Source organism: Myotis daubentonii, chromosome 9 (assembly GCF_963259705.1).
Source record: "Myotis daubentonii chromosome 9, mMyoDau2.1, whole genome shotgun sequence".
In the NCBI taxonomy this organism is placed as follows: domain Eukaryota; kingdom Metazoa; phylum Chordata; class Mammalia; order Chiroptera; family Vespertilionidae; genus Myotis; species Myotis daubentonii.
Window position 1 is genome coordinate 31,627,218 of NC_081848.1, and position 27,893 is coordinate 31,655,110.

Consider the following 27,893-nt stretch of genomic DNA (forward strand, 5'->3'; position numbering starts at 1 on the left):
TAATATGATATATTATAGAATTGTACAATTCTATAATATATCATATGTATATTGTCAAGTTTCTTTCCATCACCATTTATCCCCTCTTTACCCCCTTCTACTTCCCCCACCCCCTTTCTCTCTTGCAATCACCGTACTATTTTCTATGAGGGTTTTTTTTTTTTTTTTTGCTTAATTCCTTCATTGTTTTTACCCAACCTCCCAATCTCCCCCCGCTTTCTGACAGCTGTCAGTCTGTTTTCTGTGAGTCTGTTTCTGTTTTATTTGTTTATTTTGTTCATTAAATTCTACATATGAGTAAAATCATATAGTACTTGTCTTTCTCTGACTGGTTTATTTCACTTAGCATAATGCTCTCCAGGTCCCTCCATGCTGTCACAAAAGGTAAGATTTCCTGCCCTTTTATGGCCCAGTAGTATTCCATTGTGTAAATGTACCACAGCTCTTTTATCTACTCATTTACTGTTGGGCACTTGGGCTGCTTCTAAATCTTGGCTATTATAAATCACACTGCAATGAGCATAGAGGTGCATATATTCTTACGAAAAAGTATTTTGGGTTTCTTTGGCTATATTCCAAAAAGTGGAATCACTGGGTCATAAGGCAGTCCATTTTTAATTTTGTGAGGAAACTCCATACTGATTTCCACAGTGGCTGCACCAATCTGCATTCCCACCAACAGTGCACTTAGTTCCCTTTTCTCCACATCCTCCCCAACACTTGTTTGCTGATTTATTGATGATAGCCATTCTGACGTGTGAGGTGACACCTCATTGTGGTTTTAATTTGCATTTCTCTGATGATTACTGATGTTGAGCATCTTTTCATATTTCTATTGTCCATCTGTATGTCCTCTTTGGAGAAATGTCTATTCAGGAACTTTGCCCATTTTTTAATTGGATTGTTTGTTTTTATTGGTGTTGAGTTTTATAAGTTCTTTATAAATTTTGTGTATTAGCCCCTTATCAAATGTATCATTGGCAAATATGTTCTCCCATTCAGTGGGTTATCTTTTCATTTTGTTGATGGTTTCCTTTGCTGTGCAAACCCATCCCAAGATTAATCACATTTGTAAAGTCCCTTTCGCCATGTAGTACCATATTCGAAAGGTTCAGGAATTAGGATACAAGCATCTTTGAAGGACCGTTGTTCTGCCTACCACAGAGAATTAACAAATACGGTACCTCTATGGAAGATAACTTGCCAAACTTTTTTAGTCCCACTCTTGTAACCTTCCTTTTCCTCTGTGCTATTGAGTTGTCTTGCTTTCCCCCCTCTAACGTATGTTTTTCTTTCCTTTATTCAATAACCGAGGCACTGGCTGTATGCCAGGCACCATGCCTGGTGCTGGGAACATGGGAATGCCAAGGCACCTCTCTGCCCACCGCTGGAGGAAGCAGAATTGGATGAGGGCTATTAATGTTGAACCAGAGACCAAGATGTCAAACTCTTGACTTTTGATTTTCTAAAACTGAGGTCCAGACCTAAGATGAGAAGATTTAGAAGAATTCTTGGTAATTTAAAAATGGGATCCTCCCATCCAACCTCTCTACTGCCAAACCGCCATCCCCAAATTTAGAATATTCTTTTGATCTCCTCAAAGGCCTGGTGGGAAGGATAGAGGGGTGCTTGCAGAAACCAAGAATTGGACTCCTTACAGTGGAGTAGAAGGTGAGGAGGTGGGAGACTGTATAATGAGGAGAATAGGCGAAGCAGCAGCAGCAACACTCCCACCTGCAGGCAGCGTGGGGAGGTGATGGAGTTAGTGATGGAGGAGATGCACTGTCACCAGGGGTTTAGGAGCACGTCTGTGTCCCACACCATTTTATTTACATTTAGCGCCATGCTCACAGTAACCCTGTGATGTGCAGCCCACATGGTACAGACCCAGAAACAAACCCAGTGTCCTTAGGGGAGCTGCCAAAGAACTAGTAAAAGGTGAATCCCCTTCCAATTGTTGACTCCAAGCATAGTGTGTTCCTGTTATAGCACTCATGTCTGGGGTATAGTGCGTGGATGTCGTAGGCATTATCCACCTACATCCGTTTCAAAATGTGTCTCTTCAGAGCAGAGGTGGGGATGTCCAGCCCAAGGGCTCTGTAGGACCCGAGAAATCATTTATCTGCCAAGGCATCAGGGGCGAGTTAATTAAACGTTTGACCAAACGTAGCAGGCTAATTTTTAAGCTGATCGTCTGTATGGCCCCCAAATGATGTTATACATATCCAAATGGCCCTTGGCGGATAAATGGTTCCCCACCCCTGCTTTAGAGGATGGAGAGGAGCAAGGAGGACCTTGCACAGGGTGGCATTTTGATGTCACTTTGGGATAATTAACACTTTGAGCGCCAACCAATATCCTAGGAACTATGCTAAAATTGCCAAGGCATTTTTGCTGATTTTACAGCAGTTTAGGGAAAAAATTATGAATCGCAAGTAAATGAAGTTACATATTCAAAAACTTAAGGAAACCTTTACTACATTTGTTTTCTGCACTTAGGTGCCATCTGTCAATAAAGAGTGAACTGCTAGCATCTAATAGTGACACTGCAGGAGAAGCACGATAGCACTCCCTGCACTTTTGGCGAAAGACAGGAGGAGCGCCTCACGCTCCCTGGCACTCTAGTGGTTAATGGCCTGGCCAAAGGGGTTGGAGCATGTCTGGGACTAGTGTGAGGCAAGTGAGGTGCCCTGGGCACAAAATCTATGGAGACAAGGACATGCCAGGGCTGACACTGTGCATGGAGCACCCTGAAAGTGGGTGTCTCCTTAAATTATGTGCCCGAGGTGCCTCACTTTCAAGGAGGCCTCAGGGTGCCTCAGGTGTGGGTGCTATGCTGATACAGCCCTGCCTTCTTATTCTGTGTTCTTGTACTTTGCTTGCCTCACCCCTAGGTCCTTGATTCAAGAAGGGGCCCCAAATAGGAGTGGACTGTTGGTTCAGTGATCTCAATGCCGGCTGCACATTGCAATCACCTAGGGCTGCAGTGGCCAGCAAACTGCGGCTCGTGAGCCACATGCGGCCCTTAGGCCCCTTGAGTGTGGCTCTTCCTAAGCCTTAGGAGTACCCTAATTAAGTTAATAACAATGGACCTACCTATATAGTTTAAGTTTAAAAAATTTGGCTCTCAAAAGAAATGTCAATCGTTGTACTGTTGATATTTGGCTCTGTTGACTAATGAATTTGCCAACCACTGACCTAGGCAGTTAAAAAAAAAATCCCAGGTGGAGTCTAACCCCCAGCCCAGTGAAATCAGAATAGCTGCGGGGAGGTGGAGGGCGAAGAGACCCTTTAAAAAGCTTTTCAGGTGATTCAAATGTAGTGAGGCTTGGGAACCCCTGAGGTAGTACATTTGGAGAGAGTCTCTCACTCCCAGGCCAGACAGGAATGTACATGATTGCATCCAAAGTGAGGCTTTATGCGGTCCTTGTAAAGTCTGAGTTGGGGATTGCCACAGTTCAGTTAACTTTATGATGCTGGGTTTAATTCCAGCCTGGTTAATAAGTCTGTTGGTTCCTCCCCTCCTTCCCTCTGAATTTGAAACCTGGAAAATCACTAAATCTAGAATTCATCTGTAATGCCTGCTGTTGTCAGTGTGCTGGCTTCAGGGGAACTGTGAAATGCAGCCCAACCCATTGATTAGCCCGTTTGCAAATCCTTATTTAGGTTGACATGGTATATGTCCCAGCAGGTAAAGGTGGTCTCCTCTGAGTGTCCCTGCTCTCACATTCGGTAGCTGTGTGACCTTAGGCCATTGGTCTAACGGTGGTCGGCAAACTCATTAGTCAACAGAGCCAAATATCAACAGTACGATTGAAATTTCTTTTGAGAGTCAAATTTTTTAAACTTAAACTATATAGATAGGTACATTGTTATTAACTTAATTAGGGTGCTCCTAAGGCTTAGGAAGAGCCACACTCAAGGGGCCAAAGAGCCGCATGTGGCTCGTGAGCCGCAGTTTGCCGACCACGGGTCTAACCCCTCTGCGTCTCAGCTTCCTCATCTGCACAAAGAACTAGTTATGACTCTGATTCCGCTGTTACTTCATTTTTGTGTTGGCTCTGGTCACAGCTGGAAAGCAAATGACATAACAAATGAGCATGCTTCCCTTGACAATTGGCTGTGCTCTGTCACCAGTCAGCAGCCACGCCTGACCCGTTGGGATCCTTAGTAACTGTGATTCCCAGACCTGGCCAAACAGTTGCATCATGTCAGCAAATGCAAATTCCTGGGCCTCAGCCCTGAGGGTCTGATGCAGAAGGTCTTGAGCAATCAGTGTCTGGGAATCTGCTGCTCATCCGCCAGCGTTGGATACAAGCAATAATGATACAATTAAAGTGGTAGAGCTCCCAATTTAGACAGCACTGTAGAGTTTACAGCTGACAGAGGTCCCATTTCCTCTAGGAAGCCCTCCCTGGCCCTGGAGATTACATTGATCTCCCCTCTCCTCCCTGCCCCTGTTCAAAGTTTGGTGGCGCTCTGCTTTTCTGCTCTGTAGGACTTCATGGGCCTGTTTCACACCTGCCCTCCTTTCCAGAGTCTACGCCCTGCGGGCAGAGGCTGTGTGCACCATCAGAACTTTGGGGACACACAATTTACCCTCTTCCAGAATCGCGACCTGGGACTGTGGAGGATGCTGCCGTTCCAAGAGCAGAGGAGGTCTCTCTCCAGGGCTGTGAACTTAGGCGAGGCTCCGGGGGCTTCCCAGGCTGGGACACCAGTGTGAGCCCATCCATAGGGTAGCTTTTACAGCAGCTCCCAGCAATGGCAGATGGACCTTGTTCTACTGTGTCTTAAAGTTCCTTCCTGATGTGCGGCCAGAGGTATGCCATCCCTTCTGTAGACTGTCTTCTTTTTTTGGAAGTGATTTGAGTTTTCAGCCCAGGTGTGAAGTTTAGAATGAACTTTCAGCCGCCCATTATCCCAGCACCTTTCTTTCTTTACTGTTTTTATCTTTTGGACAAAAACTAAGAAAACATAGATGAAAAGGGTAGCTCTGGTACATTTAGCAAGATTAGAAAATGTGTAAAATTTAAGTTCAAATATTCCCTCTTGGCATGTTAGGCCCCTTGGGGTCAGACCCAGGTACTGTTTTCCCATTTATAGCCTGTACTTTAGTTACTGGTCTTCTTTTTGAGCATCTTTGTGGTTTCATAGCCCAGTGCTCTTGGCCAGAATGCCCACTCGCATCTCTGATTTAGCCTTCCAGGCTCACTGTGTTTTCTCCCTTTTCTAATTCCCTATGGCCCCCAGCCCTTGGCTCATGCCTCCTTTCCCAGTACTTAACATAGTACTGGTATGAGGGTTGGTTGTGTAAAATACTATCTTCCTCAAATGGTCCATTATCTTGCCCTTGGTTGGGGCTTGATTGAAATATTTGATTCCCGTGGATACCATATTCTAAAGTTGAGCCCCAAGAATGGCAAAAAATGAACTTTTCGGAAATCTCAGGCAGCGATTTTCAACTGGTATGTCGCAAGAATTTTTAAAAGATGCAATACCTGACTATTTAGTCAGGGGCACTGACCTGTTTTCCCTTAGATTGTCACATAAATAAAATGACAACATCCAACACAACAATGACAGTCCAGTGTGAATGAATCAAATTATACCTATTTTTTTTGTCCGATCAGCAAATATACTTTTTGGTGTGTCACAGAATTTTGGTAATTAGTTTGTATGTGCCATGAGATGAAAAAGGTTGAAAATCACTACTCTAAGGACATTATCATTAGGTTTGAATACAAGATTGAGGGGAAGGGGAAGTTCTCACGTATAAGCAGTCTTTTCTTGTCCCTGTACTTAGTTTGAGATCACCAAGTCTGTCTACGGGAAGCAGTGGCTGTGAGCCCCATCAGCCTGGGGCTGGAGGAGTGGAATACATTAGAAAAACCGCCTTTGGAAGAATCCTCACAAACGTGAAAGCTTTGTTTCTTGATGTTGCCTGTCAGTTTTGATAGTTTAGTTGTTCCCCAATCAAAAAAGAAAACGAAACAGTGGTTAGCAAACTTTTTCTTCCCTGTTCCACCTACATTCTTTCATTTATTCACTTCTTCATAAGTTCAGTTCATTTTATTTCTTCACTCAACTCACTGTTGTTTTTTGTGTGTGTGTTTTTGTGTTGTTGTTTTTTTGAGAGGCTACTTTAACCTTGTCACTAGATAATGCACTATCCTTTCCCCACTAAGTTAGGTAACACATTAGGTTGAGTAATGTGCATGGTTTTTTTTTTCTTTTTTAAAAATTGATTTTGAGAGAGAAAAAGAGAGAGAGAGACATCGATTTGTTGTTCCACTTATTTGTGTATTCATTGGTTGATCCTTCTATGTGCTCTGATTGGAGACTGAGCCTGCAACCTTGGTATATGGGGACAACACTCTAATCAACTGAGCTTCCGGGCAGGGCTGTTTTTTAATAGAGTGATAGAAGCCCCGAGCATGCAGAAACAAGAAAATATTCGTGTAGCATTGTTTCCTGACAGTGCTGTGGACAAAGTTTGCCGTTTATAGGAACACATTTCCGGATAAACATACAACAAAGCACTCTGATTGAATGTAAACATATAAAGTTGTTTTCTTTAGTAATAGTTTCTGGTTCCAGGGATCGCTCCCAGGTTGCACGTTGACACAGGAGCCCTTTTTTTGTGTCTATCCCATGCTTGTCCTTTCCACCCCCCCAGGTCTGTCCATAAAACAAACGCAAGGGGCCCCGTCATTTTCCTGTTCCTAACAAGTTGTGCATAGAAGAGCATGCCTGGCTTTGAGGCCCAGGCACGGTGCCCATAGGCGATGACAAAAGAAAGAAGGAACAGAAGGAGGAACAGCAGGGGGAAAGAGCCAGGCTGGGCATCAGGAAACCTGATTCTAGCCTCATCTTTGTCTCTAACCCTGTGAGCTCTCTGAGAATAAGGGGGATGGTGATGTAGTGAAGATGAAAACCGGTGGCCTTAGAGTGTACAGCCCTGCGTTGAAATCCTGCTCTGGTAGAGCAACTGTAGACAAGTTATTTAACTCCTCGAGCCCAGTGTGGGCTGCACAGCATGGTCGGAGGGGTTCAGTGGGATTACACATGTGAAGCACCACCTGCTCAGTTTTCAGTCTAGAGAAAATGACCACGATCATGAGAGGCTCGGGGAAGCATCACGTGAGGAACAGCTGAGGGAAAGAGGCTCTGGAGAGCATGGAAACCCTCTTCCCTTTAGATTGTTATGGGAAAGGGAGCGTGAGCTGAGGCTGGCCGGGCTGACTGGAGGCAAAGGGTGCAAATTACAGGCAAGTTCAACCACCTGCAAGCAAAGCTTGAGAAGTAGAGGAGCCCAACAGGGGAACCTGCCGCTCCCGCACAGGTGCCCGGGCAGTGTGGCTGGTGGTCTGCTGCCCACAGTTCAGTATGCGGCAGAGAAGGGGAGAGCAAAGGCTCTCTGATTGTCTCACTCCATTCGTTCCTTCCGAGGCTTTTCCTGAACCATCTGTGGGTTATTCCACGTATCCTTTGATGCCTCTGTGATCTAGGAAGTTCCCAGAGCATCTGGCTTTGCGTGTGATGCTTTGCCACTGCTGCGGGTGAGCCTCCTGATGGATCAGGCCGTATCTGTCCAGCGCCCTTCTCCCCAGCCCCACCCCGACTCAAATGTATTTGCTCCTGCTCCCTCCCAGATTTTTCTTTCAGGCCTTCATTCTTGATGTCATGGGACTGTCAGAACCATTTGCTTCTCTTCTGAAAACCTCATCATGTGAGAGTCACTGCTTACCCGAGTTTTCCTCCCCTTCCTTGGGTCTGAGGCTTTGGCACCACAGCAGCCGTCTGGGAAAGGAGAGGGTGCCATCTGGCCTCCTGGCAGCAGCGTGAGTGGGGGAGCACATGCGTTGGCTCATCAGGCTTTATCCGGGGTTTGGTCAGGCAGAGAGAGTGGGATTAGCACTACAAGCCTCGCTCTTCTCTTTGCTGCCATCAGAAGCAAGTGCCAACTGTTTGGGGCCTTGGTTGCTTTCTCCAGGTTCAGTTCTGCACAGTGGGCCAGGGGAAGAGTATTGCCTTTTATCGACGTGGCATGGCAGGGCTGACGCATGGAAACCCACATAAGCACAGTCTGCATTTGGAGCCCTCAAATTTCCCTTTTGTGCTGCTGCTCCAACAGCTGCTCATCCCTTATTGTCCTTGCTGGTGCCCTGCATTCTCCCCAGAGCTTCACAGTAATAAGGAGGGGAAAGTAGGAGTGAATATACCCATTATCTGGGGGAGAAAACTGAGACCACACTGTCACACAAAGGACCTGGAGCTGGAACTTGATGCGTACTGTGGACCTGGGTTGTTGTTGTTGTTTTTTATTGTTAAGGGGACTTGTGTTCATGTGTTAAATACTTGAATGCCCAGTAGGAACAAGGCACAGGGCCAGGTGCTGTGGACAGCAAGCACTCAGAGGCCCAGCCTTGCTCACAAACTAGTGAGGGGCAAACAGGCGTAGACAGGGATTTGTGGCAGCGTGAGGCACCCTCACTGAGGAAGGCAGTGCTAAGGAGCGCACAGGAGGGACACCCAGCCTGGCCTTGAGAGGTTAGGGGAGGCTTTTGCACAATAAGTGACCTCTAACTTGAGATTCAAGAGGTATTAGCTCAACGAAGGGCATTTCAGGAGGAAGGAACAGCCTCTGCAGGGGCCTAAAGGCAGAAGGAGCTGACAAAGCCCAGTGTGGCTGGGGCCGAAGGAGCAGAGCGTGGGGAAGAAGGCAGGCGCCAGTTCACGTTGAGTCCCACCAGCCACAGTAAGGTCGCTGAGCCTTAGTCTGAGGCAGTGGGAAGTTGCTGACGTGTTTGAAGCATGGAAGATGGCTCGGTCAGATTTTTGGCGGGGAAATCGCTCAGCAGCATGCAGAAGAGGCGTGGGAGGGAAGGCTGAACCTGAAGACGACTTTTTGCTCACGCTGGCACTACTCCTGTGAACACATCAGGAATCCCTGTGGCCAAAATTCATTCCTCCCAATTTTTGCACTGAGGTTGCGCCTCTGTTGACGGCCAGCTGTGGGCCAGTGATGCTTTGATGCGTAAGCAGAGAACGGGAATCCACAGCCAGATGGAAGAGTTTTGTCCTGCTTCCCCAGTTTGAGAAATCTGTGAGGAGGGGGAATTAAATGAGATGTCAGCATTGGGGTGGCTTAATCTGACAGAACCACTAGCGCAGTGGTTCTCAACCTTCTGGCCCTTTAAATGCAGTTCCTCATGTTGTGACCCAACCATAAAATTATTTTCGTTGCTACTTCATAACTGTAATGTTGCTACTGTTATGAATCGTAATGTAAATATCTGATATGCAGGATGGTCTTAGGCGACCCCTGTGAAAGGGTCTTTTGACCACCAAAGGGGCCGCGACCCACAGATTGAGAACAACTGCACTAGCGGATGCCAGCCCCACCGAGCACAAGCTTGCTGAGCTTTGCTCTCCTCATTTGAAAACCACAGATAACACAATACCTGCCCAGACCTTGTGAGGAGCCTATGGGATGATGATGTATGTAAGGTGCCATGCGCACAGCAGGCGGCCAGTAAATATTTATTCTCTCTCTTCCCCCCCCCACTCCCCTTTCTCTCTTAAGGCTGCTTTATCTCAGGGGAAAAGCCAGAGATCTTACAGCCCATACAGAACCTAACACAGCCTGATCTTTTTCCTCTCTGACCTGCTCCGCCCTGTCCTCCTGGCCCATCGGAGAGTTCGGCACTGGCCTCCTTGAGGGTTCCCGACCACACCAGACACCCTCCCAGCTCAGGTCCCTGAACTCTGTGTGGCTTGTTTCCTCATCTCCCAAAGTTACTTAGCTTGAACATTGTCTCCTGCAACTAGCGTGTGAGCTCTGCAAAGGGCAGGAAGTTTATTTCTGTTGTATTAACTGCCCTTTCTTTAGTGTTTAGAACAGGGCCAGACACAAAAGGCTCTCAGTAAATGCATGTTAAGTGGATGAAATGTTCGATTAGCTCCCGTGACGGGTAACACCCCAGATATTGGGAATCGGGGAGCACCTGGTATTGAAGAGCCCCAATGGCCATCTGAGGGCTGGCTCTCCTGCCATCTGGCTGGGCAGTGACTCCTGGCTGCTCAGTTAGGAACCACGGGTTCCAGCCCTTCAGGCCTTCGTTTGTGAAATGAAGATATTGCTCTTTGTCTCACTGAAAGCTTATTTTTAGGAAAACGTTTAACCCTTAGGAGCTTTTACACAGAAGCACTGCTTTGCTTATAGTTCTGCCCGAAGGTGTGGAAACCAGCATTTACCCCTTTAACACCCTGCCAGCTAACACTGCTGGACAACCTAAGTGGTTTTTCCCTTTTGTTCTCTTCCTGACCTCCTGCCCCTGCGTTGAACTTAACAACCATCTCCCACTGAACCATAGGGTGAGCCGTGTAATGCCTCATCGGGGACGTGGTTCCCAGAATGTGGCCTGAATCCACTTCCTTGCCAGCCTTTGAGATCTAAGGAAGTTACCGGGCATGAAAGAAAGCTACTGTGCATGGAAGAATTGAGATAGCCGGCCCCTGGTGAAGTTCTGTCTTTGCATTAGGTCCCTTCATCCATTTACTTGTCCCCTTATTTATTCGTATTGAGAGACTCGCAGTCAAATGGTAGCGACTAAAGGAAGACAAATAATTACAGCAGTGGAAGTATACAGATGGAGAAGTTTTTGTGAAGTCAAAAATAGTATGGTCCTGGATGGTTGGGCTCAGTAGGAAGAGCATCTGTCCACAGACTGAAGGGTCCCGGGTTCGATTCCAGTCAAGGGCATGTACCTCATTCGGATGTCCGGGGAGGAGGCAACCAATCTACATGTTTCTCTCACATCAATGTTTCTCTCTCTCTCTCTCTCTCTCTCTCTCTCTCTCTCTCTCTCTCTCTCTCTGTCTATCCCCCTCCCTTCCACTCCAAAATAAATAAAAACAAAACAAAACAAAAATACTATGTAACAACCCCAAACGTTAGTGGCTTTCAACAAGTATGTACTTCTTACTTCCATAGCTACAGGCAGCTGGGGTGACCCTGCTTCAGGTGGGTCAGGTTCTGGTCTGTCCTTGTATCTCTCTTTCTGGCACCCAGACTGGAGAGGCAATAGCGACTTGGGGCAACCTCTTCTTGTGGCATATGCTGGAGTATAAGAAGCCAAGCCAGACCACACAGCACATCTACAGCCTATGCTTATATCGCATTTGTAACATTCCATTGGCCACAGTAAGTCACAGGCCAAGCCCAACATCAGGCAGGTAGGGATGAATACTCTGCTCGCTCTAACGGCAACATGGTTGTGCAGTTCTATGTCAGGAAGGGAACGATGAGTTAGGAACAATAAGAAAATCTACGACTGCTATTAACTCAGGCTATGGAAGTTCAGGAAGGCTTCCTGGAGGTGGAGACTTTCATCTTGAAGGATGAATAGTTTTCAAGATGAATAGCAGGCAAATGCATGCAAAATGTAAAAAAAAAAAAAGAGAGAGAGAGAGAGAGAATGAAGTATTGTCTTACTATTTATCTGAGCAGTCTCTCTGGACATTTTGTAAAGAGATACAGGAAGATAAAACAAAGGTCTTCGGAGTACCTGTCCGTGAAGCCAGACTTCATGGGGGAGCTAGCAAACATAGTTCAAAAGAGAAAAGGGAAGCACACAACCAAGTGCACTCTGATTCAGCTGGATGAAACGAAAGAGTGAATTCAGAAAGGAAGCCAGAATATAGTTTTAGTAGCTCTTTTTGGTACCGGATGCAAGGTATGTGCTATTTTGTTGGGTCCTATTGTCAAGTACAGTGAGAGAACCAGAGCCTCACAGTAGGAGGTAACTTGCCTAATGGTTCTTAGCTAACAAGTGGTGGAGGGGGTACTTCCCAGTAGTTGCCCAAACAAAGAATCTACTCATAGAAACCACTCGCTAGTGTACACACTCCATTTTATTCTCAAGGGAGGCTACTTTAATACATACTGAACGCCTGGTTTTTAGCATCCACTGTATGTGCAGCACTGCGCTTGGTAAAAGAACCCCGGTCCTGGAGTTGGTCATCTCTGAAGTCCTGGCTGGTTGGGGCATTCTTCAGATCTCACCTTCTTCCCATTGCGCGTGGGTTTAAGATGCCTAGGAGAAAACCGGGTTCTTGCCCGTTGTCCTACTTTAAAATGCTCACTTTGGATGGTAGGGTATTTTGAAATTCTTCCTCTTTCTTTCCCCCGATTTATATACACATAGCAGTCAGTGTTCTTCGTGCTCAGCAATGAAGGGAGACAAGCTTGGTGAGTGGCGCCAGGCCCAGCAAAGGTTAGGGGCGGGACTAGGTGAAGAGTGGCAATTCCCACTGCTTTGCAAACTACCTGATCCTAGCTCTCCTGTCATTACAGACACAGATGTCCTCCCGTGGTACATTCCTACTCATGAGGAAGGGAGCATTTGGGAATTTTTATTTGTAATCTCTTACCCACAGTCGCTTGGCAGCTGGAATCATGTCTCCCTGGTCTTGCTGACTTTTACTGTGACTTTTTAGCTTTGTGTCCCATGAGTTTGAGAACCAGATCCTTGGTGCCAACATCCCTTTCCTCAGTGGATCGTGAACACGGGGAGGTGGTCCGGCATTGAGTAGAAGCGTGTTTCCTGACCCATTTGCCATTTGCTTGGGAAGCCAGCAGAACTGGTTTCCCTGATCTCAGAGACCATCTCACACCCCCAGGCATGTTTGAAATCTTGTAGTAAAGAGCAACGCTTACAGGAAGGACCTCACACTGATATTTCCTGTCTCCCGATTACCCAGGTCGGTGGTGCTCAGATGCTGGGGACGCTCTCGAGCTGGTGACGCGGACTGGAGGAGAATTAACTGGTCCAGAGAAGGGGCGTGAGGGGAAATGCCGCTGTAGGACCCAGTGACCTGCCTGGCAAGGAATGCAGCTTCCTGCTGAGCGCCTCTTCTCCACGTCGCCCCACAGGCCGCTCCTGCCTCCCTGGAAGGGGCACTTAGGATTTTGCAATCGGCCACCTAAAACTTTTGCTGAGCCAAAGCAGGACATTTGCTGCAGAACTGAGCAAGATATCATTGCATGTCGCTTTTGCATCTTTTAATCATCCAGGCTCCGGTCAGAGTTGTTTAGCTTGGAGAAGCTGAAGCTGGATTTGTAACTGTTATTTTTGCACACGCCTTTCAAAATGATCGACTTAAGCTTCCTGACAGAGGAGGAGCAGGAGGCCATCATGAAGGTCCTGCAGCGGGATGCTGCCCTGAAGAGGGTTGAAGATGAGAGAGTCAGGTAACGGGCCAAGAGGTCCTCCCGGGAGGGGGATGGAGGGCCAGTTCGTAAGATGAGACACTTTGGTGTGTTTTTTCCCCCCTCAACCACAAGTGGTAGTTCTGACTTGGAGCCTGAATTTATGGGTTCCAATTTTAGGTTTACTTCCTGCATGAAACTTTTTCCTCCTTGGTATCTCTTAATTTATCCCACGGGACTCCTGCCAGAAAGAGAGTCTTGATTCAAAACTTAACTAAATTCCTTGAACTTTTTAAAAAATATATATTTTATTGGTTTTTTACAGAGAGGAAAGGAGAGGGATAGAGAGTTAGAAACATCGATGAGAGAGAAACATCGATCAGCTGCCTCCTGCACACCCCCTACTGGGGATGTGCCCACAACCAAGGTACATGCCCTTGACCGGAATCGAACCTGGGACCCTTCAGTCCCCAGGCCGACACTCTATCCACTGAGCCAAACCAGCCAGGGCTCCTTGAACATTTTTAAAACACTGAATTAAAACTAAAATAAATATAACACATACTTCGACATCCACATATATGGATATGTGTATGTTGATATCTCTTTTTTTTGTGGAATACACTTTTTAAAACTGAATTATAAACCAAACTAGAAATATTTGAAATTAATACAATATTTAAAAGAAAAGAAATTGAGAAGTAGCTCGCATTCCTGCATACTTTCAGAAAAGTTCAAGCTGGTTTCAAGAGCAATTAAAATTGGCCCTGCGGGAGCCGGTTTTTCATTTGTGTCCCACAAGAAGGAGTGGCCGCTGTGACACACTGTCCTTGTTGGGAGGAGCCCAAATAGTCCACGTCAACATTCTGCCACTTTCACTCGCCCACATGGTGGAGGGAGCAGGCTTGAGCCCAGGCCCTGCCACCGTTGCCTGTAATGTTGGGCTTTGGAGGCAGCAAAAGGCTTCCCGAACATAGATTACTATTAACTGCATGATCCCCGTCTCAGTAGTTCTCCCAAAGGAGCGTAAGCCGTGTTTTTATTTGCTGGCCCACAAGGATCCTGAATAATGGGTTTATTCACATCATTTCCCATATTCTGACTCTAACTGATGTGATGCTTTATCAGTGAACATGCAGAAGCCACTTTAGGCACTCCAGAGTGTCTGACAATGGCCACTACCACTAATTCACATTTAGACAGTGCCTAACGAATTGCAAAGGGCTCGCACGCCCATTCTTTCTTCTGAGCTCACAGCACTCTTATGCAGTTGGGGGATGTGGGAGGCTATAATTTCACCCACTCTGATGTGTGAGGAAATTGACTTTGAGACAGGTCAGGTGACTTGCCCACGTTCATACAGTCCATAGGTGTCCGAAGTGAAAATCAAATCCTGGTCGTCAGGTACCCATTCACTAACTCCACCTCCTCGTCCTGAGAAAGCAATAGCAGACAGGCCATCCTGGGGCCTGGCCATGGAAAAGGGGGTGGTGTCTTGGTGTGAGGTAGCACACTGAACTGTGATGGTGACAGGAGGTGGCTGTAGGTAGTGGAGATCATGAGAATGGGGTTCATTCCTTGTCATGCTCCTCCCCCAGTCCCCTGGATAGGCCACTGCTCCCCATTCTCAGCAGGAAACTTGAGCTGTTTCCCTAGAAGGAGCAGGAGGTTTACACTGATCAGCCATCAGAGCCGCTTGGTAGCATGAATGCGGTACCCATTCACTGTTCATAAAGTTCTTTCATGAATGTTATCCTCATGTTACAGCAACCTGAGCTGTGGCCAGGTGGGACTGTTACACCCTTTTTATTTTATTTTATTACTATTTTTAAAAATTTTATCTTTATTGTTGAAAGTATTACAGATATCCCTTTTTTTCACCCCCATTCACCTCCTTCACCTTGCCCCCTCTCCCCCAGGCCTTCATCACACTATTGTCTGTGTTTATGGGTTATGCACATCTATCTGTATAAAAAGCCAACCACCTGCTGAAACCAGTTTGGCTCAGTGGATAGAGCATCGGCCTGCGGACTGAAAGGTCCCAGGTTCGATTCCAGCCAAGGGCATGTACCTTGGTTGCCGAAACATCCCCAGTAGGAGGTGTGCAGGAGGCAGCTGATCGATGTTTCTCTCTCATCGATGTTTCTAGCTCTCTATCCCTCCCGCTTCCTCTCTGTAAAAAATCAATAAAATATATTTAAAAAAAAAAAAAAAGCCAACCACCTGAACCACCGGTCACTATGACACCCACTGTGGCCAGCAAACTGGTCCGATGGGTCCGATGGGTCCTATGGGGGCGTGGGGGCAACTGGCCAACCTCCCACGGCCCCTCCCCCAAGCCGGCCCCACCTCTGATCGGCCTCTCCCATGCCGTTCGAGGGCAGGGCGGCCAGCCAAACCCCCGACGGCCCTTCCCCCAGCCAGCCCCACCCATAACCACCCCCCCACCCCAATAGGAGGCAGGGCCGGCCAGCCAACCTCCTGCAGCCCCTCCTCCCAGCCAGCCCCTCTCCCAATGGGTCCCCACCACCTTGATCAGCCTATGGCCCCCTCCCCTCAGTCTGCTCTGCCCCCCCACTCTGATGGGGGACAAGGCTGGCCAACCACCCATGGTCCCGCCCCCAGGCCACTGGCCCCAATCGGCCTCCACACCCCATTTGGGGGCGGGGCTGGCCAGCTCACCGCTCACACCCCTCATCACAGTTGGCCACGCCCCCAATCGGCCCCTGTACTCCTATTGGGGGCAGGGCCCACCGGCCAATCACCTACAGCCCCTTTCCACAGCCGGCCCAGCCCTGATTGGGCCCCGATCACGGGCCGGGCCAGCCGGACTCCCCCCGTACACGAATTCGTGCACTGGGCCTCTAGTATGCATATAAATTCTTTTTTTTTTAAATATATTTTATTGATTTTTTTACAGAGAAGAAGGGAGAGGGATAGAGAGTTAGAAACATCGATGAGAGAGATTGATCAGCTGCCTCCTGCGCGCCCCCCACTGGGGATGTGCCCGCAACCAAGGTACATGCCCTTGACCGGAATCGAACCTGGGACCCCTGAGTCCGCAGGCCGACGCTCTATCCACTGAGCCAAACTGGTTTGGCTGCATATAAATTCTTTAGTGAATCTCTTCCCACTCCCCTCCTCTTCCCTCTGAGAATCATCAGCCTGTTGCATGCTTCCATGTCTCTGGATCTATTTTGTTTGTCATTTTATTTTAGAAGTAAGGGGAGGGGGCAGCCCAGAGAAAATATTAATCCACTTAAATATTAGTTGATTCTAGCAAGTAGGAATTCCGTTAGCCTCTCAGAAGACAAGATGGAGAAAGCTGTGGGTCCTCCTCCTACTTCAGGAAGCCTGAATTGTGAATATTGGATTGCTGCAAGTTCCTTCAATTCCTTCCACTTTCACGGTGTTAGGTGTGGTCTGCAATTCTGCCTCCTCTATCTACCCAGCCACCTTGCAAGAGAGATTTGTTCCCCCCAACTTCTGTATTTTCTTGGCCCCTGGAATTCCAGCCTGCTGAGTCTTCCATGTAGCTCTGTGATTCTGTGTGTGTAGAGTGGAAGTGTTTCTTGGGCACCTGCAGTAGTTGATGAAAATATCCTCAACAATGCAGACTTCTGCCCAAGCCTTGTAAGGGGCATGGATGTGGAGCCTCTGGCATCAGCCAGTCTGTGGCTGCAGCAGAAATACTGAGCCCTTTGTAGCGATGGGTTTGCAGACCCTCCTTCCGTCCACTGTTTCTGATGGTGCCCCAGTACCTGCTACTGGTGCTGCCCTTGATTTTTGCTTTTGAAAACTGATAGGAAGAAGGCTTGGAACCTGGTGTCAGCCAAGCCCTGTTTACCACCACCATTATGGGGGACTTTTTGGTCAGGTCCATGTCGACTAGGCCATGGGCAGGTCCAGGACTCTGGGTCTGGGGAGGAGTGATGCTGTGCAGGAGGAGCAGGTGAGCACGAGCCCATAGCCTGTGGGCACTGAAAGAGGCCCAACCGATGGCCTGCTCCACACAAGAGGAATCATGTTCTGATCCCCTCTTTCCTTTGGGACTCAAGGGACTTGTCCCAAAGAGAATGGTTCTGAGGGTGTTTTGCACCTGGGCTGGTGGAACCAGAACTAAGTCTCTGGTTTGTGTGGTTTTTTTAAAAATTGATTTTTAGAGAAAGAGGAAGAGAGAGAGAGAGAGAGAGAGAGAGAGAGAGAGAGAGAGAGAGAGAGAGAGAGAGAGAGGTGAGAGAGAAACATCAATTAGTTGCCTCCCATAGTACACGCCCTGACCAGGATGGAACCCACAACCTAGGTATGTGCCCTGACTGGAAATTGAACCCATAGCCTTTTGGTGTACGGGATGATGCTCTAACCAACTGAGCCACCCGGCCAGGGCTAGGTGTCTAGTTTCTGAAAATGCTATTCAGTAGGCTTTTGTTTTCCAGCCCCCTCACCATCTGTCAGCTATTTGTTATCAGAGTTACAGCTTGACAGTTCTGGAAAGGAGATTGTTTTGGTCCATATCAGTCACTTTATAGATAAAGAAGGTAAAGCGCAGAGAGGGGAAGTGATTTGCCCAGGGTCACATAGCTAGTCAGTACTAAAGCCATACTAAGAAAAGGTTTTAGTCCAGTGCTGTTCCCTCTACCCCATACTGTTCATTGTTACTATTCTTTCAGAAGAACAGTGAGGCTTTCATCCTGACACAAGAACTTCCCTGCATGGACTTTGGAGTCAAAACTGACTATCCTTACCACTGATCAACTATGGTTTATTGGGCAAATTATTTAACTTCTCTGGACCTCAGCTTAGAGACTGGGAATGACCATAGTACCAAAGTTAAAGGACTAAAGCTAGGATTGAGTAAAATAATTCTTAATCTTCTTAGCTCATAATAGGTGATGCATATGTTTTAATTCCCTTTCACCACTCACCCTGACCTCTGAAAAAGGACAGAAGTCTCTGGTTAGTAGTCTGATTCCTTAGGAGGAAATTATTCCTAAAAACTCTCAATTATTTAATGCAGTGAAATTTAAGTGAGCACCTCTTAAGTATGGGGAACTGCTCTGCACAATGATATGAAAATACTTCTAGGATGATTGAAACATGGTTCCAGTCCTCAAGGAATTTACCATGTATATTACCATGTATGGCCTTTATATATGTAATGGATTGTCAATTGCAGAATTAAAATCTCAACCTTGTTTCCCTACACATCCTATCTAATAAAAGAGAAAAATGGTAATTGGCGTACGACGATACCCTTTTCATTGGCTAATCAGGGCTATATGCAAATTAACTGCCAACTATGATTGGCAGTTAACTGCCAACTATGATTGGCAGTTAACTGCCAACTATGATTGGCAGTTAACTGCCAACTAAGATTGGCAGTTAACTGCCAACAAGATGGCGGTTAATTTGCATATGTAAGCACAATGCAGGGAGGCGAAAGGGAAAGCAGGAAGAAGCCCCCTGCCACTGACAGTGATCGGAAACCCAGGGGGGAGCTAAGAGCTAGGGGGCAGGGCAAAGGCGGCCCTGGGGCCGCCTTTGCCCTGCCCCCCAGCCATGATTGGAGAATCAGGCGCCTTTGCCGCCCTGGCCAGTGATAGCAGGAAGTAGGGGTAGAGCCAGCGATGGGAGCTGGACACGGTCGAAGCTGGCAGTCCCGGGAGCTAGGGGTCCCTTGCCTGGGCCTAAAGCGGAACCCACGATCGCGGGGCTGCTGCAGCTGCGGGTCAGAGGCGTTAGGCCTGGGCAGGGGCGGAGCCTGCAACCGCGGGGAGCTGGGGGTCTCCTGCCCAGGCCTGACACCTCTGCCGGAGGCCTCAGGCCTGGTCAAGGGGCCGATCCGGTGATTGGTGATCGGAGAGTGATGAGGGTCAACTCCTCTGGCCGAGGCATCAGGCCTGGGTGGGGGGCGGAGCCGGGGATTGGGGGGATATGATGGTCCCCTTGCCCAGGCCTGAAGACTGGGTCAGAGGCGTCAGGCTTGGGCGGGGGGTGGAGCAAGCGATCAGAGGGAGATGGGGGTCCCCTGCCCAGGCATGATTCCAGGGCCAGAGGCCTCAGGCCTGGGCGGGGGCCAGAGCCAGTGATCGGGGGGAGATGGGGTTCTATGCCTCTGGCGGAGGCGTCAGGCCTGGGCAAGGGGCCGATCAGGCGATTGGAGGGTGATGGGGGTCTATGCCTCTGGCAGAGGCGTCAGGCCTGGGCAAGGGGCCGATCAGGCGATCGGAGGGTGATGGGGGTCAACGCCTGAGGGCTCCCAGTATGTGAGAGGGGGCAGGCTGGGCTGAGGGACACTCCCCTCCCCACACACACCCAGTGCACGAATTTCATGCACCGGGCCCCTAGTGATTTTATAATGCCCCAGTCATTCTGATTGTTATATGGCTTTAGAAATTAAATTATGTAATTGTAATATTAGCTTAAGTAAAACATTAGAAAATCAAACCTACCTCTAACATTGAGACAGTTCTTCCAATGCTAACTTGTTATAGACTTTGGAGTATAATCCTCCTATAGCTATGAGGACATCACTAATGAATGTCCTCATTAAAACCAGACACTGCCTCAGAATCCTTTTCCGTATGGTCGTAGATGAGATTTGGCATTCAAACTGAAATCTGCTTGCCATGCCCGAGATATCCAGTACTTTGAATAATCCGCATCCAAGCTCATTGGAGACACTTTGGAGAAGATTAGGCCTACATGTTACTACCCATCCTGATTTCATGGATGAGAAGAATGAGTGCCAGACAGGGGAAATGTCCAGTTCCCAAATCACTCAACTGTTAATGGTAGAACATGGACTTGAACCCAAGGGACTCTCCACTGTGGTTCTCTGGGGCACAGTTGGAAGATGACAGTTCAAGTCACTGTTGCCACCACAACTGTCTTTCATGCTGCCCCTCTCCCGGTGGCCACACGTGCGGAGCCCAGTTACTACCATGCATCTCTACCCAGCTTGCTTCCCTAACGACCGGCTGGCGTCATTTCACAAGCCAGCAGTGAAGCAGACATCAGGATGGATTCTTTTTCTCTCTTCCCCTCCCCTCCCCCATCTTACTTTTTAAGAGGCACCATCATATACACATATGTAATTTTAGTCTTTTATGGTTTAAAAATCACACACTTCAGAGGTGGTGTTTCCTGGGCTTTGCGTCACGGCCAGCAGGAAATCATTGCTCATGTGCGTCTGTGCACCACCCAGCACCACGTCCTCCACCCCATGCACACACAACCACATCTATGGTGATGGGCGTTCTCATAGTCGATACCATCTCAACCGCAACCACTTCTTATGATTCTCAGCTGCATCCTTAAGACCTAGTTTCTTTGAAATGAAGGCAGTTGCCATTGCTTCCTAGGACCTCTGGTGGTGTTTTCTGTCAAAGCAAAGACGAAAGGAACCAACATTTGTTAAGGAACTACGTTGTACACAAAGCTTCCCATGCATTTTCCCCTTTCACCCACATAACAGTGTAGCTCAGTGGTTCTCAACCTTGGCTGCACATTAGAATCACCTGGGAATCTTTTTAAAATCCTGATTTCCGGAGGATGAGGTGCAGAAATCAGGATTTTAAAAAGATTCCCAGGTGATTCTAATGTGCAGCCAAGGTTGAGAACCACTGCCCCACACTGTGCTGTATCTCAGCGTATTGTGGGGATCTGCGATGTGTCTGTGACGCAAGGGACATGCGTTGCCTCTCACTTGCCATGCTAAGGATCATTTGCAGTGTATTTCATTTTCACGTGTGTTGGTTTTCAGATTCTCTATCAAAGGTTGAATTCTTCTGTAGCAAGAGTGAAGCGTGATAGCCATGTTAAAAGCCAAAATCCTGACAGAGGCAGGCTGGGGTGGTGGAAAGAACATTGGCCAGGAGTCAAGCTGGCCCAGTTCTGTGTGACTTTGGGCAAAGCTCTGAACTTTGGGGGCCTCAATTGTTTTATCTATAAAATGGGTCCATTTGTAACTATTTAAAGTGCCTCCCAGCTCTCACATTCAAAATAAATATCTAAGAGTATTTTCAAGTCACATATCTGAATGCTGGAAAATGGATCAGTCAGCCTCTCTGGCCAGCCTGCTGATTCTTATTATCCAGTTGACTAGATAATATCAACCAGGTCCTGCCTATGATGCTAGGCCTTTGCCTAATCATGATGAATAGCTGGAAAAGGGGGAAGGCCCAGGGGAAGTGTGGAGGCCAGGCTGGAGGGCTTCACGGCTCTCCTGGATTTCCTCGGAAAGTGCCCACACTCTCTCTGCACCACAGGAGCTGACATTGCAGTTAGGGCTGTCGATTGATTTTTTTCATGCATGATTCCAACCATAGGCCTGGTATATGACAGGGGATTAATGAATGAGTGAATGAACAGACAAACAGATATGGCCTTTAACATACAGAGGAGGCAAGACAGCTGTCTTTGGCAGTTGACTAAAGTCTTTGTACATCATGGTGAGATCCTAAGGATTCAATGAGATGAGGCATGTAAAGTGCCAAGCATGGGACCCAGTACAAAACACGCTTCATATGTATTAGCGGAAGGAGTGTGGGGATGACCCGCGCTCTGCCTGGAGGAAAGCAGGACGGTGCTCTCTCTGCGCTGATGCTCGTCTCCTCCTTCACATCTGCCCACCAGCCCCTGGGTGATTATTAGCATCTTTTCTATCTGCAGCGCCTCACCCAGCACAACGTGCATGTGGGAAGAGGATGGTAACATATAAAAAGTGAGTCCAGGAAACTTACCCCCGTTCCACTTCAACTAAATGGCATAACAGTTAGAAAATCAAACGCTAATTTGGTTTAGACTTCAGGAAAAATGAGACATCAGCGTGGGCCGGTAGAGAAGATGTTAACAGCATCACCTAGGTAGTGGGTGTTTGGTTTTTTAAAATCTACATCTTTATAAAACTTGGGCTTTGATGTCAGACACGTGAATTCATCTATAAAATATTTCATATGACTGAGATAGAAAAAGAAATGGATTAAACTTAGCAGTTTATCGTGTTAAGATGTACATAAATAGCACTTACTGAATTTGATAGAATTTCTTACTTTTTTTTTTTTCAGAATTGGATGGGTAGGAAGGGTGAGAGAGAGAAACATTGATTTGTTGTTCCACTTATTAAGCATTCATTGGTTGGTTCTTGTAGGTGCCCTGACTGAGGATTGAACCCACAACCTTGGTGTATTGGGATGGTGCTCTTACCAACTGAGCTACCCAGCCAATGCTTCAAGAATTTGCTGTTCTTTTGCCACTTTAAAAGAAACGAGCCAGGCCCTGGCCAGTGTGGCTCAGTTGGTTGGGCATTGTCCTGTGTACCGAGGGGTTGTGGGTTCAATTCCCAGGCAGGGCATATGCCCAGGAGGCAGCCAATGGATGTTTTACATTGATGTTTCTTTCTCTCTCTCCCTGTAAAAAGCAATAAAAATATTTTTTTAAAGAAAGAAATGAGCGAAAAACCCAACCTTAATTCCTTACTCTAGTGGCTACCAGCTTTTCCGGGGCCACGTGTTTCAGTGAGCCTGACTCCCCTTGTGTCCTGAAAGCTTAGCATGAAAGAGGCTTATAGATAGTCATTTAGGCAGGAGAAATCAAGAATTACACAAAGACCCCTACAAAATGCCTTTCAGTTGAACAAGAAAAATAGGTAAATAAGTCTCATGAGGAGAAACGGAGCTGTTATGCTATGAGGGCTTGCGGTCTTTTTTAAAAAGATGATGACTGACGCCATGGTTCATCATGCTTTTCCCCGCGTGGCTGAGAGATGAGCTCTCCTGCCTCCTCAGCAGAAGGCACTGCCCCTGTGATGGAGTCTGGTTCACCCACCCCCAGCAGTGGCAGGACCTCTCCTATCTCTTGCCTGACTCAGACTGAGGTGGCTGCCGAGCATTTATTCATTAGTTCAATCACTCAACAAACAGTCTCGGGCTGTCAGCTCTGTGCCAGGCTCTGTGCTGGGTGCCGTCATTGCAAAGGTGATTAGGACGTGGGCCTCGCCTTCGAGGAGTTTGCAGAGTTGACACATTAGCGGATGAGACACATGTGCAAATAGATCATTGGAACGCAGTGGGGTGAGTTCTGCCCTGGAGGTGCGGTGGGAGCGTGGAGAATGGCCAGCTGCGCTGCGCCCTTGGGAATCGAGGAAGGCTTTGCGGCGAGGGGGTGTGGGAGCTGCACAGAGAAGTGAGGGAAAGACACCCCACAGAGAATTCACACTAATGACTCTTACCAAGATCCAGGCACTGTCCGGGAAACGCCTAACTTACTCATCCCCGAAGCCCTGACGGAGAGGTCGTATTTGCCCCTAACTTTACAAAACAAGGAGATGACACTTAGAGGGTTCAGTGACCTGTCCGAAGTCTCATGCAGAAAGAATCAGAACTAGGATTTGGACCCAATTTTGGGGAGACTCCAAAACCCATAGTCCTTCTGCCACACCTTCCTGCTTCTGATGTTTACAGGGGTCACGAGAGAGCATTTTGGGGAACAGTAAGAAGTCCAGTGTGCTGGCAGGGGGGAGCATGGGGATAAGTGCTGGAAAGTGAATCCCAAAAGGTAGCCTGAAGCCAGGCGGTCAGGGGCCTCATATGCTATACCTTCACTCCACAGCACTGAATAAGCACCCACTGCTTTTCAGACACCAAGCAACGATGTTCAGGCCCTGCCCCTGGGGGCTCACTCTCTAATAGGGAAAGCTGGAAGGACTTCTCTCTTCTGGACTTGAATTCAAAGTTGGTCTTTTAGGGAGGAGAAGGCCAAAACTCCATCAGCAGCTCCGGGGAGGAGTTTGCCCTGCTGGAAACCTAGGCAATGGGAAACGATTAGAAACATCTAATAAAAACCATGGCCTCTCTGGTGATGCCGAACCACAGAATGATGACACTGTCCGTGTAGGATTTGGGGACCGGCTGTCATGACAGTGTGTGTCCAAGGGTTCTGACTGGGCCTCTTTGGGCTGGGCTCCTAGGGAATTGGGAGAGGGGTGGAATTCCCAGCAGAGAGTTGGACTCTGGGTGGGAGAGAGGGAAGGGCCTTGCTAGACCCAGGGCAACTGCCCCTACGGTTTCTCCCATGCCCAGGTATGCCTGTGTGCAGCCCTCATGCACAGCCCTGCCACCAGGGTGGTGTGGCCACTGTACACATTCTCTGGCTAAAACTTCGATTTGCTACTTGAGGAAGTATGCATATTAGCTTGGATAACAAGCATAAAACCTTCTTGGATTTATGTAGCACATTATCTTCCTACAGTTCAAAGTCTCCTTAAGGCTTTTATTCCACTTGATTCTAAGTGCATCTCTATGAATAAGAAAATGCAGATTTTGTGATTCTCATTTTATTGAGGTGGATAGAGAGACACAGAAAGACTTGTGAAGCAGAACGTAATTTTTCCAGCCAGTGTAAACTAGGGATGTTTCAGGAGGGCAGTACTTGGTTTGTTCTTTAGGTTTTAGCTTTTCAGGGAGCATGAATGATCGTGGAGCCTTCAAAGCAGTATTTGCATAAAAGGAATTTGCCTCTGCCTCAGCTTCCACTCTCCACTCCCAGCCCCATAAATTTGATCTTTCCTGATTCTCCAGTCGGCCTTTTCAGCATTCATTTCCCGACCCGGAGACGTCACAGCGCTGTCCCCCACAAGCTTCCAGGAAAATCTCTGATAAACTCATTTCACTGAAATGCAAAGGACTGATAAGCCCACAACTACCCTGCCAGTTAGTCACTGAGTGTTTATTAGGTGCCAGGCATGTGCAGAGGGTGGCTGATATGCATAAACTAATTTAAACTTCATAGCAACCCCCTGAGGTGGTTTACTATTATTAACCCCTTTTGACAGATAAGGATACCAAGGCTTAGGGGAGCTTAATATATCATCCCCCCCCCCCCGGGTTATTTGCATTTGAACAGTGGACACAGAAGACTGTGGCCAAAAAGTGGATCTGCCCTCGAGAAATTTCAGGCATCTTCTGGGGATCATGGATTAAATCTTTGAATTTTTAAAAAATGCTGGCCCTGGCTTCCCTGACTTCTCAGTCAACGGGGAACATGCATTTGTTAGTCATCCGGGAGATCTGTGGAATCTTCTAAGTCTTAGAATCTAAGACACCGAGAGCTCATTTTGACTGTACGTTTACAAATTGCTTCACGCAGTGTCTCAGTGAACTCATTTATTTACTGTGGGTTCCCAGCAAAGTAAAGCTCTTCTCCTTTTGTAGACATTTGCCTGAAAAAGTTAAGGATGACCAGCAGCTGAAGAATATGAGTGGCCAGTGGTTTTATGAAGCCAAGGCCAAGAGGCACAGAGACAAAATCCATGGCACAGATATCATCAGAGCATCCATGAGGAAGAAGAGGCTCCAGGTAGCAGGTGAGCTGACGTGGCTAGTACATGTAGAGCCAGCGTTTGTTTGGGAAGGAGGAGGTGGGAGACGGGAAGCGTCAGAATCGTTACTAAAATCTGCTGAGGAACATCATGTAATCGTACACTTTTCATAATGCGTAGCCCTCCAGCTCAAAATGTTCTTGCCCTGCATTTGGATGGGTGAGGGTGGGGCTGAGTGACTCAGGGTGCCGCGAAGGAAAAAGGGAGTTCTTCAGATGCCATGGTGAGGAGGAGTAGCATAGACAACCCAGATTTATAAGTATCTCCCCCTCCCCCTCCCCCTCTCCTTTCCCCTTACTTTTCCCCCTTTCCCCCCTTTCCCCTTCCCCTTGCCTTTACCCTCCCCCTCCTCCTCCTCCTCCTCCTCCTTCTTCTTCTCTCTGAAGATTCTGAAACTTTGCTCCTGAATGCCATGACAGTTAAGAGATTTGCCTCCCTGTTCAATGACCTTGACCTCTGATAGATACTTCTTTAATCAACCAAATGCATTATTTAAGGGACTCTACAGACAGTATTTTTAGAGCTTCTTTAGCATCCTATTGAGTTCATTAAATATTTCCCTGGTGTCTTCTAACTCTGGGCTAGTCAATATAAATCTTTATCCCTGAGAACACACCCGCCTACATCTAGCCTAGCCTGTACTCAATACGGAAAATAACTATCACCGTTTGAGTATCTAATATGTGACAGGCATTTACTCCCTCTTATTTCTAATTGTAGCAGCAATCTTGTAAGGTAGGTATCATCCCCATTCTCTATAGGGGTCTGTAAAGTTGTATATGCCCAAGGGCAGATAGCTGGCAAATGGCAGAGCTGGGCTCTCATCTGTCTGAAAGAAAGAGCCACACTCCTTGCAGGTAAGGGCTGCCTGCTTTGTATGTGCCCTGCATTGCTCACAGGCCTCTTGATTTTCAAAACGGTCCGGGCCTCCAGAATCCCGAGGAGTACAGGTTGTACTGTGGACTCCATTTTGCCGTTGAAAAAACTAGATTTTTAATATAAAGAGTCCCTGGAATGTGAGTATATTTGGAAACTGGGAGCCTTTATATTACTTCATCCTCTTAACACTGATGCAAGTATTACTGGCACTGACTGGTTATGTGGCCTTAGGTAAGTTTCTTGAACTCTGTGATCCTCAATTGCCAAATCTGCGAACTTGGGAAGTCACTCCCTCCTCATAGGATAACACATGCAAAGAACTTCATCACTCCGTTGGTGCTAATTAGCTGAGAGGTGCAGGTCAAGAGCCCTGGGTGTCAGAGGCAAAAGAGGTTATTCCTGAAGAGGGGGCACAGAGGTTTTGTGGGGTGCTGGCATCTGAACTGGGTGTTAAGGACTACGTGGAATTCGGGTGTGTAGAGGCTGGCGGGGAGGGCATTCTAGACTAAAAGCAATTGTTCCCCTTTGTATCCCAGAGCCCAGCCTCGAGTCAAGCACACTGTAAATGTTCAATAAGTGCCTGGTAATGACGGTGCTTCTGTTCCCAGGAGGACTGCCTGTCCTCAGTGTCCTGTGGCCCCTGCACATTCCGTCTTGACCCCAATTCAGGTCACACTCACTGAGAGGCAGTCAGAATTTTGTCTCTGGAGTTACGTACACATTGCACATAGGAGACTCCACTGGGGTGTTTGTGGGAGGGCGGGGGGGCTAACACCAGAGGAATCTACTGACTTCTCCTGCAGATATAATTCTGATCCTTAATGCACCAACACATTAGTGATTGCCTGGGCACTCAGGAAAGGCCTGAAGTTCAGGTTCCAACCTTCCGTGATAAGTGCCCATATGAGAGTTGTAGGTCACGGAGGTGAGAGATAACCTTCCTGTGTTTATTGTTTCCTGTTTCAGCTGAGCAGAGTAAGGACAGAGAAAACAGGGCAAAGGAAAGCTGGGTGAATAATGTCAACAAAGATGCTTTCCTTCCCCCAGAGCTAGCCGGTGTGGTGGAAGAGCCAGAAGAAGATGTAGGACCAGCAAGCCCAAGGTAAGATGGAGCTCACGGGGGAGCTGCTGCGTGTGGGATTCGTGGCTTGGTGTGCTGTACAGGCAAAATAGCGGGCTATTCATGCAAGTGCTAGACTGGCCTCGTGGGCACGGGCAAGGGACATATCTGGTAAATTCTGGGCCCTGATGTAAACAAACCTGGGTATTACTGTTTCCCAGTTTCCAGAATGTCTAACAAATCTGAGCATTAAATAAAATTGAAATATCAAGTGGTGATTCCTTTCAGCACCAACAATAGCTGTTTTCTATTTTTACTAAGTAAGGATTTTTCCTCAGAGTGGAATGAAGAGGTACTCT

General features: G+C 47.6%; 1 protein-coding gene across 15 annotated transcripts in view; it reads left to right on the forward strand.

The window, feature by feature from the left end:
• The window catches only part of SYTL2 (synaptotagmin like 2), a 115,644-nt gene that overhangs the window by 35,888 nt on the left and 51,863 nt on the right, over positions 1-27,893 (forward strand). For 9 of the 15 annotated variants that reach the window (XM_059708229.1, XM_059708232.1, XM_059708230.1 and 6 more), the window contains exons 2-4: positions 12,769-13,258; positions 25,429-25,580; positions 27,441-27,576. In XM_059708229.1, the coding sequence (XP_059564212.1) occupies positions 13,158-13,258; positions 25,429-25,580; positions 27,441-27,576 (389 nt within the window). In that variant the 5' untranslated portion in view covers positions 12,769-13,157. The remainder of the gene's footprint in view (positions 1-12,768; positions 13,259-25,428; positions 25,581-27,440; positions 27,577-27,893) is intronic. The other 6 variants (XM_059708231.1, XM_059708233.1, XM_059708240.1 and 3 more) reach the window with 1 other exon arrangement.